We start from the raw sequence: 20,229 nt of genomic DNA, 5'->3' as shown, positions 1-20,229 counted from the left end.
TGCAACACTAGTGACAACAGAGCAAGGAAAGTCAAAGGGGGTGCAAAGAGGTTATTAGTTTATTTAAATCTTCATATTGGGGTAAAAAGAGCTACCCCCTTTCCTTGGAAACGACATTAGAAACGAAGCGAAAAAGTTACCCCGATTGCAGATATCCAATGTGTTGTTCTTTACTTATTTCTGCTTCTTAATCACATATGCCTGCATCGTTTAAGTTTGCTTGCATTGCTTTGACTCTTTTTTAGGACCTAACCAAGCAGCTGGATGAGGTGACCCAGAACTCCGAGATTATAGAAATCCGTCAGAAGGAGGCAGAGTGTGAGCTGGAGGCAGCCAGAGACAGAGTTCAGCAGCAGGCAACCGAAATACTCCTCAAAGCCAGTAAGAACCTCTCCCCTCTCTCTTCTGCTCCTTCAAAAACAGCCATCAAAACACATCAAACATCTACTAGTAGCTCCTATTGTCACATCTGAGACTTCACAGCCTATAACATTTTAATGTTATGGCTGCATATCAAAGCTAATGGTTTTCCCTCTTCATAAAAGGCAGTAGAGGGTCTGCTCACTTTGAGTGGATCAGCTTGAAGCAGCGCAATCAAAATTTGACAACTTCTCTCTCAGTGCGCCCATATTGAATCAGATTTAGAGTCTGATCAAAGTCCGATGAGAAAAAGCTTTTCTAACTCTCTAGAGGAGCTACTTGGGATCCAGCCCAGAGGCCGTTTCGGGTCCCGCTTTACCTGGGAAGACACATTTTATTGCATGATATTATGTTAATGTTAAACCTGACTTGATTTAATAGGAGCTGTAATCTTGAAATTTATATGATTTGTTAAATGAAATGAAAAGTAAATGCGTGTATGATCTGCTCTTGTAAGTATGTAGCCTCAATTTCTTTAAATTGTTTTATGTTTGATTTTTAGGGGGCGTTTTATTGCCATGACACTGTCACAAGAACCGAGCAATGAAATTACAACTGCATTTAATCCATCCCCTTGGGGAGCAGTGTGGGGTTATGGGTCTTTGCTCAGTCCATGGGAGTGGGGCTTGAACTCAGAACCTCTGGATTCCAGGTGCAATGCTCTAACCACAAGCTGCCAATCCCCAAAGCAGGCATTAGCATAAAGGATTTGCCTGACGACCCCCACGGGCAGCTCATTCCCCCCCAGCTGGGATATGAACCCTTGTTTGCAGGACGAGTGGCTTACAACGTGAGCTGCTATCTCTGCATTTTGAACCATCCCCTTGGGAAGCAGTGGGCTGCCATTTCGTGGCGCCCGGAGAGCAGTGTGGCGTTATGGGTCTTACTCAGGGTCCCAGAGTAGAGGCTTTTGGGGATCGAACCAGATACTTGCAACCTTCTCAGAGCACAAGCGCACTGCTCTAACTACTAGGTCAACACTCCCCTAAAGAGTGTTTTATAATTGTTTTTCGTATTATACACCTTGCCCAGGGACAACAGCTGGCAACCAGCTACATAGCTAATACTCACACATTTACAGAAATGTTCAATGGTGTGTAATGTCCGTGACAAATAAATAAAGACAATTGTGCTTACTGTTATTAAGGTAAATGTTTTAAATATTAATTAAAATTTATAAAACTTTTGACTTTATTTTAAAGTTATTTAATGTCAAGAACCCATAATTTATTAGTGAATATTTTGCATTTAAATACAATCAGTCTTTATATTTAGCAAGTTTTTATATCAAACACTTCATGTTGCTGCATCCATTAAAAACAATGTAAAAACCACCAATAAGTAATGTTAGAATAGAGTGTGTTCTATTTACTATTTTGCTGCTGTAGTCCTGATATTAAGCAGTGGTGTCAAAAGTTCACACATTTGATACTTAAGTAGAAGTATAGATACTGCAGTTTAAAAACACTGGTAAAAGTTGAAGTATCAAGTTGACCTCTTTACTCAAGTAAAAGGGAAAAAGTTAAGTTACTGTACTTAAGTATGTGCTCCAAAAACTACTTAAAGTGTAAAAATATAAAGTAACCTTTAAATAAAGCAGCCAGATGCCACTATAGGAATTGAAAGCTCAATTTTACGACTATTTTGAAAAATTCTTTGAGATAGGGCCAAGGATGAGGGAGGTCTTGTTGGTCTCCGTCTCCAGATACGCTCTCGCCTGTGTCCGACCTTTCAGACATTTCAACATCTTTTTCTGAATCCATCATTGTAGCATGGCATAGACAATTCACATTTGCAGTTTGAAGAACACCTGCTTGCTTCTGATGATTTCCTTTAGCTAACCAATGAGTGTTTGCGTTATATGACTCATCCAATGACACTAGTTTTCACTAGATGTGGATGGAGCCAAGAGTAACGTAACGTTTGTTTTAAAAATTTAAAGATTAGAATGTACAGATACTTGTGTGAAAATGTAATGAGTAGAAGTCAGAAGTAGGAAGAAAAATAAGTAAAGGAGTAAAGTATAGATACCTAAAAAGTGTAATTAAGTACAGTAACAAAGTATTTGTACTTCATATTTGTATTCATACTTACTTGACACCTCTGATATTACATATATTTTCATTTAACTGACCCAAAAAATAAAGGTTAGGAATCATTTATTATTCTCCAACTGTTTGTTTCTAAGAGAAATCAGGATCAGAAAAGTTGGAATCAATATATAATAAAGCACTGGAGTCCAGAATTAATTTTCAACCATTCTATTAATTTATAATAATAGTAATGAATTTTGCAAACATGTATGAAAAAAGTTTTTTTTTTATCTCCAGTGCAAAAAAAGACAAACATGATGCTCCTAAGAAGAGCATAACACCAGTATAACACTAGTATAACCAGCTCTTCAGCCCTAAATACTATGATCACTCTATAGGACATTCTATTAAGGAGTATTACTTGTCCTTTTAATTAACTTTTCCTAGAATATACAAAAGTCTCTCCTCCTTCTGTCTCAAAGTGTCTCCAAAAAGATTCAGTCAGCCTACCACAGTTGTAAAAGGAGTGTCCCTTAATTTATGGTAAGGTGGGATGTTAAGATGAGTCCAGATCTCACAATCATCCATTTAAGGTGGGCATACAATGTATGTTATTTTGGCCTTTTTGGGACGATTTTTCAGTCATTAGAGAATTGTTTGAATAGGTCTGAGTTTCAGCTTCATTATGCGTCCTGTGTCATGTTTTTCATGTTATATTAATTGTAAAAACATAATTGTTATGCTAATGGTCCTTTACAAAACATTAAACAGATATGCAGAAATTAAATATTTAATTTTAATTTTTATGTAATAAAGCTACCAAAATAAAATATACCAGAGCTAGCAGCAGCTGTGAAGAGGCTGTAGTTACACGAAGTTACAAGAAGCAAAGTCAGTTTCATTTGCTGATGTTTTCATTTTTATAATTTGCATATAATAATCATGTTGTAATATTAACATTCTTCTCATGACTGTGTCCGCTCGCAGGTCAGATAAGCAGTCTTCAGGCCACCCAGATGACCCAGGAAGCAGCCATTAGGGACCTGGACAACGAGCGAAGCCGCCTGAAGGACAAGGTGCTAAGGATGGAGGATGAGAGGGAGGCCCTGCACAGCCAGAGCAAAGCACTGGATGAAAGACACAAACAGCAGATCCAGTCCCTGGAGAAGGTCTGTGTTTGTTTAGTATTCAAGCAGGGCTGGAAGTTACGCTTATGAATAACTAAAAGCTGATCAGGATGCAGTGACTGAACCTTTCTGTGGACTGTGCTCCAGACCTATAGGGAAACTGCACAAAATTCAATGTGTTGTTCTGTGAATACAAAGTTGTGTCAGTTTAATTCCGTTTCTGTATACTGACGGGATGAGGATGCAATGTGACAGAGCTTAAATTTAATAGACTTGATCTGGCAAAGTTCACTGACTTTCTGCTCTAATGTCAGTAACTCTACTTTGCTATGAATCAGATAATTTCAGAGAAGTTCAGAACATTTGTTTTCTTTAACACAGTGGTTTCCTTGAATAGGGCTTGGGATCCGCGTTGGATTGTGGGACGTGGCGGCCATGTTGATGGCTACGCGAACGTAAACATAGCTCTGATACAATGTTGTTGTTGAATGAAGAGACGTAGAAGTAGAGAGAAAAAAGATGTTAAAATCCCGAAAAGGATCTGGAATTTACCAGGACACATTAAATAGAGAAGCCACGGACCGGTATGTTGACAAATTCAGCATTATTAATAATTTGGATCCATATGAAGTTCCAAACAATGAGTGGAGCACCGATGAGTGAGCGCCTATACTGCAATACAGTTCCGAAGCTACAAGTCCTTGGAGTCTCATATGCAGTTCATAAAGCCAGCAAACAGTGGGAACGCAGTAATCCGTACGAAGGTAAGCTGTGCTCAGACGGGCTCTGGAACCTGCTAGTTTAGTAATTGCTAACCGCTAGTGCTAACAACCACTCGCGCATGTAATGAGCTTTTAACTAGCTGCTATGTGTTTCAAAGGTGTAGTTAGTAACATTAACTGCCAACCCTCCCTAAACCCTCCGGGTTTCTCACGTATTTGATCCTTTTCCTGCTGCCGTTTTTATTATTTTCCCTACCTTGAAGGAAAGAAACAATCTAGGCTATAAAATAAAACCGTGCATCTTTAAATTACCAGAATGAAATGCAGCAAACACACTCTCATTGACATCGAAATACTGTGGAAAGTGATGTTCAGTCGTCTTACCGCCGTGATCCAAGCTAGGCTAGCCGACGACTCTTTATCTCTGACACTTGGTCTCCGTGGTTGCGCCTCCAGGCAGGAAAGCAGTGGAAAGTTAACCCATTTTCTATGTTTTTCCCATGGCGATCGTGTGTTGTGCTGTTACAGCCCACAATACAGCAACGGTTTACCATGGTTGAAATCAAGTTAAGGTGAAATTAATCAAATTAAAACACACCTGAGAGGGAGTACAGTACGCGGTAGTCATGGGCAGTAGTATGAGCAGCAGTAAAGGAGGCCATCAACATGGTGGCCACGCAAAATAATTACGTCATGACGCCCATTGCAGAGGGAGGATAAATTTTGTAAATGACCAATTTTGAGAGGCATTTAGAATATTATTGATGATTGTTCTACACAGCAAACTAATCTATTTACACTTTAAATCAACAATATGAAAGTTTTGACTGAAACTTTAGCTTAATTTAAGTCTTATTAAATGTTTTTTAGGTCAATATTCCTTATTTGGCATAAATCGATGCTCTGTGGAGGCTGGTCTACTGAAAAACTCACCAACTAAGTTATGACTTTCAGAGTGTCAGATTCATTATTGAGTCATGTGACCCAGAGCTCTGCTTTACGGCAGTTTCAGCTCCCCGAAAACATGAGAGCTAACTTGGCTAAAAGTTTGCTAGGCAACCAAACAAATGTGACTCTTTCCTGATGGCGCATATTTCTAGTTCTTGGATGTGGGATTTAATCTAGAGGGGAGAATGTGACCTTAAAGCTATAAGTGGCTCCGTGATTTCTTAATCAGCTGCTCCAAAGTGGTCCGTTAACAAATTCCATTTTTTTTGAGAGAGGAGTGTTGACAGGTGCTTTCCAGGGTACTAAACCTGGAAGTTACAGACTAGCACCCCTTTAAGGTGGTAATTTTAAAGGAGTTTTCTTTGTTTTATCATAAGGATTGATCAGGAGGCCAATGGGACCACGCAGCATAAACCTGGGTCAATTGGAACAGAACCGTACTCGATGTCACCACACGCTCAGCTCTTCTAGAGACGCATTTCACCTCCTGTTATTAATAGTCTCTAGATAATAATAAATTCTGACTTTTTTCATTTAGTGGGGGAATAATGATGGACGCAGTCAGATAAACACAAATCAAATGAACATTTTGCCAAATAAAACAAAAAAATTACAATCAGAGCTGATTAAACAAATGAATCGAACAAAATCCACGGTTATATTTTTTATATTTATATGTTGTAAAAACAAAGTGGCGCATGTATGACGTCATCCGCTCGCGCCGGCTACCGTTCATTCATCCTGTTCCCTGAACTGCTGCTAGTTTTACTCACACGCCTGGAAGATGTCTAGTGCTACTACAGATGATCTCACTCTTGAAATGGAATTGAACGATTCAGATTAGCTCGCCGAATGAAAAGAACAGGTAGAGTGTAGCCGCCTGTGGCACTGGGCTGCCTGTCACAACTCCAGTCCGGCGTGCGGATGACATCATACACACTCTGCTTTGTTTTTAAAAAATATAAATATAAAAAATATAACCACAGATATCTGGGGGACAGTGATTTGCCTACATGTTATGAATGCTGGCGTTCCATAAAGAATAAATGATTAACAGTTTAGTTTGTGGCTTCAAGTCGTTGCCCATAGGAAGACTATAAGAATATCTTCAGAACGGCTCCAAATGACAAAACTCATATGGGTGAGTAGAACATGATGTAATAACGTAAAATCAGGGGGCCAATGTAAAAAAAAAAAAAAAACTGTGTTTCCCTTTAAAGCTGAAGTCTGTAAGTTTTTAAAAATCACTTTTTTGTCATATTGGCTAAAACTGTCCCTATGCCCAGACAGCAGTACATGTGATATGTAACCTGTGAAAAAAACTGCTTCAATTGGTCCCGCATACTGCCTGTATTTCAATCTGGAAAGAATAATTCGGGACGAGTCAAAACAACCAATCACAGCCAGAGGAGCGTCTGATGGAGTGTCAATCACAGCTCACACACGCTGAAAACCCCTTGCATTCACTGCGACACACACGCAGACAACCTGGTTTCAGAGTATAAATCAGCCTTTAGGGGACCACAGAGCTCTTTACGTTCCCCAAAATTAGAAAGCCCTGGTAATCACCCTTGACCCCTCCACTAACAACCAAACCCCTTAACCACGACTCTCTCCCCCCAACCAACAGATACAGCTCTTGTTTTCCATTAATAACACTATCCATTTAACAGTGTGGAGAGACACATACATACCTTTAATTTTTGTTTTGTTTAAATATTAATAAATATGTAGAAATAAATGAAACCCCCATCGTCCGGTGGGGGGGCGGCGCGGTTCGCTCCGCTCTGGCTTTGTGCTGCCCCTCGGGCTGCTGGGGGGGGTGGTTGCGCCGGCTGCGGTCTGCTCCTCTTGCGGTTTTGCGCCGGGCGGCTTTTCTGCTCTCGGGCTGATTCTGTGCGCGGTGTGTTTCGTTGCGCGCTGTTGGCATCGGTCTTGGTGGGGTGGGGCTGCGCTTTTGGCCGGGGGGGCGTTTTGGGGGGGGTCCCGCGGCGCTCGTGGCCGGTTCGCGGCGGATGCGCATGGGCCCCGGCCGGGGGCGGGGCCGTCTTAGTGTTTTCCTGGGTGGTGCGGTCGCGGTGGGTGTTGCGGCCGGTCGCCGGGGCTTGGTGCGGGGGGGCGGGGCGTGTTTCGGTGCTCTGTGGGGCTGGGGCGTTTCGGTCGGCGCCGTGGGGGGGCTGGTGTTCGGCGCCCGGCCCTACTTCGGGGTGACCGGCTTCCGGCGGGGCCCGCGGACTCGTCCCCGCGGCTCCCCGGGGCGCCGGCATGGCGGTGGCTGGGGGGCTTCCTCGTGGCTGTCTCTCCTCCTGCCTTGGTGAGGTCTGATTTCCGGGGCTGGCCCCGCCTTGGTGCCTTCGCTTCTGGGGTCCCCTTGGGCGCCTGGGGCTTTGGGTCTCCCGGCGCTGGACTCAGTGCTCTGGGGGGTGTGCCTCTCCGGCTCTCCACAACCACTATTGAGCATTTTTTTCTATGGTTAAAACTTTACATGCACAAGTTCACCCTCACAAACAACTACAGGTGCTAGGCTTCAGGTACTTAGAGATTCACTTCCAAACAGAAACCCCACATTCATATCTTCAGGTAACACAGAGTACATGTCAGACTTAATAATATTACTTTAGTGATAGTTTCAAGGTGTTTGCTTTATTGTATATCTCGTACCATGTTTTTTGGTTGTGCTGTTCTTTTTTCTTTTTTTTTTTTTTCTTTTTTTTTTTTTTTTCCTCCATCTCATTACAGGTGTTGAAGCAGACTGAAAATGTTTTGTCATTGTCTCCTTCCTATCTCCTCTTTCTTTCATCTTTTGTCCTGTTTTTTTCTTTTTCTTTCTTCTTCTTCTGTTTTTCTGCTCTACTTACATTGCAGTGTCCATATGAACTGTAAAACTCCCTGCATAATTATAATAAAGCAATTTATATACATGAAACAAGTGGAGCGGTATGGCAATTGCGATACCGCTACACTTGTGAAAGTAAAATCTGTTGGGCTCCTTTTGGCATCAAGACAATTATTCTTATTGCCACCTTGCCAGACAGGACACTGTAAAAAAAAAAAAAAAAAAAAGAAATAAATGAAACCATTACTGTCCCAGTTTCCTAAATTTGATCTTTTTTTTTTTTTTTCAAATCTTTTCTTTGAAAAGTCAGAGGTAGAAACAATAGATCGTCTTTATGGTTACAAAAGACTTTCCGTTTTTCAAACTTTATACGCATTCAGAAAAAAACCACACCCTACCCCCACCCAGACTGGATCCAAAAATAATTACAATAATTGTGATTGTAATAAATCAAAAAAACAGACCAAAAAACACTGAACCGACAGTAGACTTTAACTATTGTTTGTTTAGTGTGGGCAGGCATCAGAATAAACAAATTAAAACAGTGAGTGAATAGCTCGATCTGCATTCCAAGGTCCTCTTGGCCAACAAAGTATGCCTTTGTGTTTGCTCAGCTTTTAAAGGGATAGTTCGCTATTTTTGACATGAATCTGTATGGCATCCCGATCACCAGCGGCATGCAATCACACTGACTTACCCCTGGCAGCGTCCTGTGAGCAGAGTTATCGTCCTTCCGCGGCGGAGGGAGACATGGCTGTTGTTGGGCTCGCTGTCTGAATGACGGCGCGCACTGATACGAACAGAGAGAAAATAGGACCAATTGATAACGACGTGTGACTTTTTCCACTACAATGTTTTTGGGATGCGAAAATATCACTCTTTTGGACACATAATGTTTTGGGAAGAGAAACGTTTTATTTCGCTGGCTCTAAAAACCTGTCGGACTACTTTCGGCTTGACCAAAACTGGACGATAACTCTGCTCACAGGACGCTGCCAGGGGTAAGTCAGTGTGATTGCATGCCGCTGGTGATCGGGATGCCATACAGATTCATGTCAAAAATACCGAACTATCCCTTTAATTGAAACCATAGAATCTTTCAATCTAATGCAATGTTGGAGGAAGTTCTTGGAGGCCACTAAAGTATGAGAGAAAGGGTTCCCACACGGCAAAAAAGATCTAAAAATAAGTAAAAAAATTCTTAAATTACGTGTATTTGAGTAGGTAAATACGATGATTTGCCAATGAAATTAGTATCCTTACTCTTAAAATAAGATAATTGGATAATATGAAATTAAAATAAGACAATGCAATTATTTTTTCTTATTTTAAATGTAAATTGTCTTGTTCCATTGGCAAAGTCTCTCACTTTCGACCTCAATTAGAGAAAAAATGCACTTACTTTAAGAAAAAATTACTTACTTAGATTTCCATTTTTTGCAGTGCAAACAGATTGAAATTTGTCTGATTGCCTTATGGCAATTTTGATTTTCCTAAATTTGATCTTGATGAGTTTTTTTTTTTTTGTCTACGAGCTGGAATTGTCCCAAAATTAGAATTCAGAAATCTGGTCACCTTATTGGTAGCCTGAGTGGGGGGTGGTGGTGGCTAGATGAATCAGGACAACAGCTGCATCAGTGCAGGTCTCTTTTGGCTGGTTCTCCTCAAGAACAAGTAACCTGACTCCGCCAGATGGATTTGCTCCTCATATTCATCTGGAAACCTTCCGTTGAAGTAATTTTGGGAAGGGGCGAAAATACTGGTTAGCTGATTGGCCTATGTTGGTGATAGACGGGCCAAATAAACCAATCAGATCAACGAAGCATATGACGTACTAACAGAGCGACGACGAAAACACAACCACAAGCCAGGCACAAGCCAATTGATAGATCAAACTCTTGCCGAAACCAGTCGGGAGGAGAGCAAAAACATCTTTTCCTCTGAGAAAAGCCTCCAGAGCAGTGTTTTGCTCTTCTTTCAGTGAAGAAATACTCTGTTGCTCGATAGCCACGCTAACGCTACTTTCATCGGCTGAAGCCGCCATGTTCTTTAGACTGAACTGTCGCGCTTCTCGTTGGTCACACCTCAACCCGCCTCAAAGCCAACGCTGATTGGACGTTCGTTTGGTGAACGGCTCCAAATTTTCTTTAACGGAGAGTCTCCAGACTGATTAGCGAGTGAAACCTTGAAAACTCGCAAGATCAGGATGGTCTCACGAGGCTAAAGAAGAAGGAGATTTAAATATGATTTACTGCTTCTCCAGTTGTCTACCCCTTAACTCATGATGAAAATATGGATCCTTTTAGAAAGAACAAGTCCCTGGGCAGACAGACGGAGGGATGGACGGACGTATATTCATCAATAACTTTGATATGATGGAAAATGCCAAGGTTCTTTAAAACTCAATGGATTCTGAATAATTGGATGATACTTGATTGGTGCTGAACTTTGCTTAAATTAACTGAACTAAACTTTATTATTTGGCTGAACAAAATCAGAATAACTAAAAATGATAGTGTGGTTATGCTGTTATTTGGGTGTTGGCGTTCTTTCTCTTTCGACTCTTCTTCCCTTGAAATGATTGTTGTTCAGATTAGAATAACTGATTTTATTTATATTGATTTGGTTTTGCTGATTTCACAGCCACAGCAAAATATATTTTCCCTTTCAACATATTTGCCCTCCACTGTATGAATTATTTATCATAGAGTGGGAAGACGTGCTTTCAGAAAGCAGCATGTTTAAATTAGTATGTATTAAGTCTGTTGCAGAAAAGCTGCCTCAGGTTCATGCATACAAATATTTTTTTTATAAAATTTAATTTTATGCCAAAAGTTTGAACTGTGTTCAGCCATTAGACAGTTGAAAGGATCAAACCTGTCAATCAGAGCATTAAACATAGTAGGGAGGGGGGAAAAATAGCTTTTTAAAAACAAAAAGCCTTAAAGGTCAAATGATTTGTGGAACAGTTTAGTCGGCCGACCAACCACAGCACACCGTAAATGTCAAGTGTTGCTGCTTCATGTGTGTTTTCCCATCCTTTTATCTCTGACATTTGTGCTGTGTAATCCTCTGGGAGCTTGGAGAGGTCGCCCACTGTCTGAGGTTGCTGTGAATTTCAATGCCTTCCTGAGGAAAACGGAGGATCTCAGCTAAACTTTACAACATGTTTCAGTCAGAGTGGCCTCCTGGAGCTGAAGAACTTCTGCACCCATAGGGATTAGAACCATTTTTCCATTAAACTATGCACAGTTATTGTGAGTAAGAGTCTCTTTAAGTAAAGCAAGCAAAGCAAAACTGAAGATATTTTAAATGCACGTCAAATATAATATTGGACATTTTGAGTAAAGAAATATGCTGCACATTTTGGGATTTAAGGGAATTGTTTATTTTCCCAACCCACTGATACAACTTCCCAGCATGCATTAGGTGTTTTGCTGGTACCCCATAGAATCATCAGGAAACTGATGACATGTGGGAGGTGATGCAATTATTTTGGCTGATGTTCTGAGGCTGTGATCCATATAAAACCTGAAGGACTGAGGCTGTGTCTGAACGTCCGCCCTAACCCCTACCCCCTCAGTCACTACATAGAACCAGGGCTATATAGTGGACTTTATAGTGAACTCAGTTAACTGACCTTTCAGACGGATGATCACTGCTTTTCGCTCCCCGTTGGTCGCCATCTTGTTCTTTCTTGCCCCCATAACAATTCCCATGATGTTTTACAAGGAGAGCTCTTAGGAAGCATTCTGGGATATGTCTGCTCATATAGTGACCATTGATGTAACCTACTATTCAAGTTGCAGTGTGCGAAATTTTTAGTCCACCCCTTTTTGATCCACTAGACCAGGGGTCGGCAACCCAAACTGCTCAAAGAGCCATATTGGACCAAAAAAAAAATAAAATAAAAAATCTGTCTGGAGCCGCAAAAATGTAAAAGCCTTATATAAGCCTCGGGTTCTAAGTGTATTATCCCACTATACAAAAGGACTATATGGGCTTAATATATGGGCTTAATATATAATAAGCATTCACGATTAAATGTTTATCCTGAAGCAAATGTCACATAGTAGCCTGAGGTGAGGGAGGAGCAGTGAACGCTCCCATCGCGGACCACTTCACCACCTTCACTGCGCAGTTTTCTTGCAATGATAAAATTATAGAAACACAATAAAGAAATCTTTCTATGGTGGACGTGTTTCTGTTGGGAGGAGTTTATTTAGTCATGAGGAACCAAGCAGGAATTGACATCAGAGCAGAGCTCTCTAACCCCGAAATCCCACATCCTCCGTCACCATCGTTGCTTGGTCTGATTAATATTTTTAGGATTTGGGGAAAAAATGGAAGAAAGTTCAGATACCTGCATCAAAGCGCTACCTGTTTGATCTGTGGACGGTTTTCCATCCTTGCAACCAAACTAGCAGCAGTAGTGGAGTTTGGAAATGCAATCCACTTCTTAAATCTATCTTTGCGCTCCTCTAATTTATCCTTTGCTTGCCTGGCGCCGCGCCACGCTGGTTCCAAGTTATGACCACTGATCTCTATGGCTTTGACGCAAATTATTGTTTAAATTTATTTATAACACAAATGTTTAAAGCATTGGAAAACATGAATTTTTGTTTGCAACCTGCACACCATAAAAAAAAAAAAAAAAAAAAAAAATTTTTCATAAATTTTTGAAAAAGCTCCAGGGAGCCACAAGGGGGATGCTAAAGAGCCGCATGCGGCTCCAGAGCCGCAGGTTGCCGACCCCTGCACTAGACATTTGGAAACTCATTTAAAATGGCATTACCCCTCCAACTCTAACCTGCTCTATATAGGGCTATTGTTATGGTTGTAAATGTATTTTCTGTTAGGCTCTTTCTGGCATTAAGTCAACAATTCCTATTGCCACATTGCCAGACAGGACACACAAAAGAAAAAAAGTAAATGTTGCTTCAAATAAAGCTGAAGACAAAAAGTAAAGTTAGCATACGTAGCTAAACTTATCTGTTCAAAAAAACCTGAATAGCTCTTGTTATAGAAATTTTCAACTATCAAGAAGTGAGACACTGTTTAAATTAAAAAAAAAAAATCAATCTTTATAAGTTTATTTAAATGCAAAACAGTATTTGAAGGCACAATTTCTGAGAGTCAATGAACAAAATGTGCCCCGACTTGAGGGATGATCAGACTTTATATCATTCAGGAATCACTCAGACGAACATGGGTAGGAAACAGAGGTGGAAACGATAAACAGATGCCCGGGCCCACCCAGACATTTAGGAGACTTGGCCAATAAAACTCTAGCATTATAAATTCTACGTCTGGGCAGCTGAGTTAAAGAGGTTCAGTTCATATGAGGCTCAGTATGCTCTAAGCAAATTCATCTACTCAGCGAAATTGTATATAGTCAGACACAAAAGTACAAAATATAAATTTCCCTCAACAGCGTACAGCTGTCATCATAGTATATTCATTGTATAGAAATCCACATGTCAGGTTTTGCAGGCTGACACCAATTTTATTGTCCTTTAGGATTTAACTTGTGGAAAAATTTTAACACACAAGAAAATAAGATATGCCTCAGCTTCTTTGACAAAAGAATTAGATTATTAGTAGATTATCCATATGAACCTGATATTGATCTGTGTTCAGTTAGTGATTGACTGATACAGGTTTTTAAAGGCCAATGGCGTTTATTTTGACGTAAATCTAACTGATTCTACATACAGTATGTCCTGCTAATTTTTGGGGGCAGATTCTTGAAGCCATCATTACTTTTTCTTCCTCCCTTTTCGTAATAAAATGACACGATAATAAGAAATGTTAAACAAGTCTCAATTTAAGCAACAACAACAAATAAACATTTATTAACAAGTAGGCTCCTAGCTATCCTATTAATCAATTAGCCAAAGAATGCATGGATGGGCCGATGCTGATACAAGAACCCAATATCGGCCTAAGGCCTCAGTCAACTGATCTATCGCTTTTCTTTTTCTATTTGTGAGATAATGTTGGTTGATGAAAGGCTAAAAATTCTTCTTCTCTAATTCTGGATTTTTACTTGAGGTTTTGTTTCTTCTAGTGATTTTGTTTTTCATTTCACCTCCATTAGCATTAAATATTCACACAGTAGTTAACATTTTTTTTATTTCTGTGAGTCCTCTGCTTGTCTTCTATTAGTAAAAAGACTAAATAAGCATCCAGGATGATCAGGCTTTGTTGCTGATATCAAAGAGAAAAGAGTTTCCCTCCTCATCTTTGTCACTAACGCAGTTCGGCTCGGTTTGACTGTTTTCTCAGTGTGTTTTCAAAGCAGCTCTTATGTTAAGGAAATAGAGCCGACTGTTGTGTTTCCTGATGGGGAAGGGTTTTAATGGATGCACCAAAATGTTATAAGCAATGTCATGACTTAAGATATGCAGCAGGATTTCCTTAATTCCTTAATTCATAGCATCTTACATTCATATTAAGGGAAACAATACTTAATTGATATATATATATATTTTGAGATACAGTGAGGAAAATAAGCATTTGTACACCCTACTATTTTGCAAGCTCTCCCACTGAGAAATCATGGAGGGGTCCGAAATTGTCATTTTAGGCTCCTGTCCACTGTGAGAGACATAATCTAAAAAAAAAATTCAGAAATCTCGATGTATGACTTTTTTTTTTGTATGGTACAGCTGCAAATAAGTATTTGAACACCTGATAAAATGGTAAATGGCATGTACTTATACTGTATAGCGCCTTTATTCAAGTCGGGACCCTTGACCAAAGCGCTTTACACTACATTCATTCATCCATTCACACACACACTCACACACTGTGAGGTGGCAAGCTACATTGTAGCCACAGCTGCCCTGGGGCTGACTGAGAGAAGCGGGGCTGCCGTACACTGGCGCCGCCGGGCCCTCTGACCACCATCAGTAGACAATGCAGGTGAAGTGTCTTGCCAAAGGACACAACGACACTGAAAGTCGGAGCCGGGGCTTGAACCGTCACTCCTTTGATTTCAGGGCAAACTCCTACATCCAACGCCACTGTCGCTCCGACAAAATGAATGTTAATATTTGGTACAGTAGCATTTGTTTGCAATTCCAGAGGTCAAATGTTCCCTGTAGTTTTTGACCAGGTTTGAACACACTGCAGGAGGGATTTTGGCCCACTCCTCCACACAGATCTTTAGATCAGTCAGGTTTCTGGGCTGTTGCTGGAAAAACATGGAGTTTGAGCTCCGTCCAAAAACTCTCTATTGGGTTTAGGTCTGGAGACCCTCTAGGCCACACAGAAACTTTATATACTTTTTCCAGAGCCACTCCTTGGTTATCCTGGCTGTGTGCTTCGGGGTCATTGAGTGGAGGCTGTGGGGATCGAACCGGGTACTCGCAGCCTGCTCAGTGCACAAGCGCAATGCTCTAACCACTAGGCCAACACCCCCCAAAACCGAAAGCAAAACCTCTAACTGAGGTAAGGAGGTTGTTTCCCAAAATCTGGCAATACATGGCCAGGATCATCCTCTCCTTAATACAGTGCAGTCATCCTGTCCCATATGCAGAAAAAAGACCCCAAAAGCACAATGGCACCACCCCCATACTTCCCAGTAAGGATGGTGTTCTTGGGATGGTACTTGTCACTCATCAATAGAATTATGACCAAAAAGTACTACTTTGGTCTCATCTGACCACTTGACTTTCTCAAATGACTCCTCTGGATCATCCAAATAGTCATTGGCAAACTTAAGGCGGGCCTTGAAATGTGCTGGTTTAAGCAGGGGAACCTTTCGTGCCATGCAAGATTTCAAACCATGACGTCTTTATTACCAACAGTGACCTTGGAAACGGTGGTCCCAGCTCTTTTCAGGTCATTGATCAGCTCCTCCCATGTGGTTCTGGGCATATTTCTCACTTTTCTTAGGATCTTTGAGACCCTACGTGGTGAGAACCAGTCGGAGGGAAATTAACAGACATGTTTAGCTTCTTCCATTTTCCAATGATTGCTCCAACAGTGGACATTTTTTAATCAAGCTGCTTTGGCAATTTCCCCATCCCCCTTTCCAGCCTTGTGGAGGTGTACAATTTTTTCTCTAGTCTTTTGTCTTTGGACGGCTATTTGGTCTTGGCCATGTTAGTAGTTGGATTCTTACTGATTGAATGGGATGGACAGGTGTCTTTTTGTAGCAAACGAACTCAAACAGGTGCATCTAATTTAGGATAATAAATGGAGTGGAGGCGGATATTTTGAAGGCACACAAACAGGTCTTTGAGGGTCAGAAATCTAGCTGATAGACAGGTGTTCAAATACTTATTTGCAGCTATATGATACAAACAAATAGTTAAAAGATCATATATTGTGATTCCTGGATTTTTTTTTTTTTTTTTTTTAGATAATTTCACTCACATTGAAAAAGTGCCTCCATGATTTCTAAGTGGGAGAACTTGCAAAACAGCAGTGATGTTTAAATACTTATTTTCCTCACTGTATATTTGATATTTTTTCACAAAGTGAATTTATTGCGATCCAGTACTGGGAGAAATAAGTTGTTTTTGGCAGATATAAACTGGCCTAAAGTCACCTTCCTGATAGACGCTGTCATAATCTAAAGCACACAGAGGGAGTCTTCAGACCTGAACATGAATTTTAATCTTTTGATTGGCAACAGTTGTGTTTTTAATCCCTAAAGTATCTTCCTTAGTCCTAATTTTGCAGCTTTTATCTTGTTTTTATCTTGCTATGCAAGATGCATTTCACTTGTTTCATTGACAATGCGTTAAAGAAGCCTCGTCATCCCACATAGGGTGAATGGAAACGGAACTAGTTTTGTAAACATATTTAATCACATGTATTTACAAAACAGATATTAGAAATCTTTCAATTTCTAATCAGTCTCCTTTTGTTCCTTCAAAAAACCTAAATTCAAGGTCCAGTTTGGAGTCCATTTTACAGTCATTTTAGAAACGTGGGGATGCGAATGAATCAAAATCAGTTCTGCAGATGCTAAGATAAATTAGATTTCCCTTTTCTGTCCAGGCTGTCAGCTGAGCTTAAGGACATTGTGTCCTGCTTGTAGCCCTTTTGCAAGATTTAGCCAATTAAAGTGTCAATTTTCCACCAGGCAATGAAGAAACAGCTGCTCCTCTGATTAGCTTCAAATTATGTGGCTTGTAGGTTACACAGTTAACCCAGTTTCTATTTTCCTAAATGTGATTCATAATGTCACAGTTTTACTGAAAAACTGGTTGAACTGTTGCAGGGTAAAGACTGCATTTGCTATGTATTCTCTGTTTTTGTCTTTAAAGGATTGTATTGGTTGCTTAGCAACAAATTGAATCAGCATTGCTTTGATTTATCTGTCTCTGTAGAGAGTATTTAGACTTCAGTATTCTTTAAATAGCTGAAATGACAGCAGTCTGAAGAAATTTATTTCAATCTGATTTCAAACTGCCGTTCTTTGCATCTTTAAAATAATGTTATATTTTAGTGTAAATGCAAACGCAACCCTGCTGTGCTCTTGTTCTCAATACTGTGGTTTCTCACGGTTTCTTTGTCAGCCAGTCATATTGATAAAGCCTGATATACTATATCTGCACTTCTGGAGAATTTTCTTTGTTATATGAGAGGTTTCCTCCCCTCAACCTTCAGATAAAGCCTAACTGTTGGAAAGAAAATTCCTCCAGTACTTCTACCAGCTTATAAACAGCTTGAGAGATGGAGGACGAGGGTTCATCTGAAGAATGTATCACACCGCTACGGTCTAAATTCTGAGCTGTAATTATACCTGATGCATTGTTCTGCAGATATACTTTAGCAATATCAGTGAAAAGGAACCATACAATGTAATTTATTTATTGTCTGACAACACTCATGCCAGGATTCTGAAATAAGGTGGGTTACACTTTGTTAAACCACTTAAGAAACCCAGTGGGCTTCAGTTTTCCTCACGTTTTTTGAAAGTCCAGCATTGTCTTTTACGATAGGACTAAAAAACCTTTGCATTTGAGCTGTAACCCTACTGACTCTAACAAGCCCTCTCTCAACTACTGTAGCAGCTTACATGCAATTTATGCACACTTTGGAGTTGTCTGTGCTTCTCTACAGCTTCTACAGGAAGCGTGGAAAATATGAGCTCCGTATACCAAGGGTCAGATCATGTCTAAAAACAAATGTGATTCAGTAACATAACTGCATTCTTTTGGCCAGAGTCTGATATTAAAACACTATGGCAATGATATTAAATAAAAAATCAGAATATGATTCCTTGAATCTCCACCACGTGTCTTCGGGTTATCTACGAAGATTTCATGTGCGAAGGGAAAATACAAAGAATAAGACGTTATTTAAAGCATAATGATGAATATTACTTTTAGTGTTCTTTACTTTTATGTAACTTAACATGCTGCAAACAAAAGTAAAAAAAAATGAAAATACAAACAGATGAAAATGAACATAAAAAGATTAAACATCAATCATAAAACCTGGAAAAGCTGACTTTGTCTCCTCCGACCCTCCTCCGACTGGGAAGGGACTATGGTCAGAGTGACAATGAAATCTGGATACAGCTTGATTTACCTTTATACGATCCATTTTACCCAAATATTGCAAAACAAGAATAATTTAATAAAACGTATGTGTTTAGGAATTAAAACAACACTGGAAAAACACATTTAACTTACCAGAGTTAGAGATGCCTCCCGGCACCAATAATACCTGTTCACAGGCTCTGTAACGGTTGTTCTATGGGGGACTGTTAATATTCAGTTGTATTCTTTGTTTATTGTTTTTTTATTGTATAAAAAGGGTTTAAAATGTCAGTCATTGCTTTTATCTCCCTACATTAGTATGTGTTGGGCTGCACAGATGGTTTGTTCTCTATTAATATTAGTCTGTTATTTTTATTCCTGTTTATGTTTCCACACCCAAATACTTTCTATTCATGGTAGATTGTACCAATTCCTACGGAATAGGATTAGGGCCACTGAAAAAAAAAAAATTAAGTTATTTTTAAATTTTATTTCAGTTTAATATGGGAAAAAAGTCAGAATTCTAAATTTAATCTCAGAATTCTGACTTTAATCTCAGAATTCTGACTTTTTTCTCAGAATTCTGACTTTAATCTCAGCTAGCCATGTCTCTAAAACAGACATGGCTATGGCTTGATGCTAACATGTTTGTTAGCTGTCAGAATTCTGAGATTGAAGTCAGAATTCTGAGATTAAAGTCAGAATTCTGAGATTAAAGTCAGAATTCTGAGATTGAAGTCAGAATTCTGAGAAAAAAGTCAGAATTCTGAGATTAAAGTCAGAATTCTGAGATTAAAGTCAGAATTCTGAGATTAAAGTCAGAATTCTGAGATTAAAGTCAGAATTCTGAGATTAAAGTCAGAATTTTGAGATTAAAGTCAGAATTTTGAGATTAAAGTCAGAATTCTGAGATTAAAGTCAGAATTTTGAGATTAAAGTCAGAATTTTGAGATTTAAGTCAGAATTCTGAGATTAAAGTCAGAATTCTGAGAAAAAAGTCAGAATTCTGACTTTTTCCCCATATTAAACTGAAATAAAATTTAAAAATCAGTTACCTTTTTTTTCAGTGGCCCTAATCCTCTTCCGTAAATTCCTCCTGTGTGGCCACAATAACAATAAAAATCTTTGCCTGTCAGTTTGCACCTGACTTATAAACATATACAATATAGACCCAAAAACTGCAGCTGCAATCAGTTTTAGGTGTAATAAATGGCTTTGTGGTTTATAAGTATCACGATATTCATTTTCTTCACCAATAGATTTGCTCTGTCGGTCATTAGAATATGATGTACATATTCATACAAAACTCACTCATAAAAGTTACACCCGCTGTTCTGAGGATTTTGCACTGGCAGAATTCTTTGCACCTTGTATGAAGATCAGCTTTGCACATGCTAACAAGTCTGCACAAGTATTAATAGATGCAAACCTATTGTAATTCAGCCCCTTTGTTTTTAACTGAACTGTAAGGAAAAACAAAATGTTAATTATGCAGCTATCAGGATTATGGTCTATGCCTGAACAGGGTTGTTAAATTGGATTGGATTTTGACCAGCGACCCAGGGTCTGTCTGTGAGGCAGAGCTTGGACATCTTCACCTATGAATCAGGTGAAAAGTGGAGATGCAAACTGTTTAAT

At 39.6% G+C, this 20,229-nt stretch overlaps 1 protein-coding gene across 2 annotated transcripts in view; it reads left to right on the top strand.

Moving 5' to 3' along the window:
* fam184a (family with sequence similarity 184 member A) overlaps nucleotides 1-20,229 on the top strand; it is a 274,942-nt gene that overhangs the window by 145,251 nt on the left and 109,462 nt on the right. For both annotated transcript variants that reach the window (XM_038272733.1, XM_038272732.1), the window contains exons 7-8: nucleotides 246-381; nucleotides 3,441-3,622. In XM_038272733.1, coding sequence (XP_038128661.1) covers nucleotides 246-381; nucleotides 3,441-3,622 — 318 coding nt within the window. The remainder of the gene's footprint in view (nucleotides 1-245; nucleotides 382-3,440; nucleotides 3,623-20,229) is intronic.

Source organism: Cyprinodon tularosa, unplaced genomic scaffold (genome assembly GCF_016077235.1).
Source record: "Cyprinodon tularosa strain WSP-4 unplaced genomic scaffold, ASM1607723v1 ctg84, whole genome shotgun sequence".
Taxonomy (NCBI): domain Eukaryota; kingdom Metazoa; phylum Chordata; class Actinopteri; order Cyprinodontiformes; family Cyprinodontidae; genus Cyprinodon; species Cyprinodon tularosa.
This window is presented reverse-complemented; position numbering and strand designations above follow the sequence as displayed.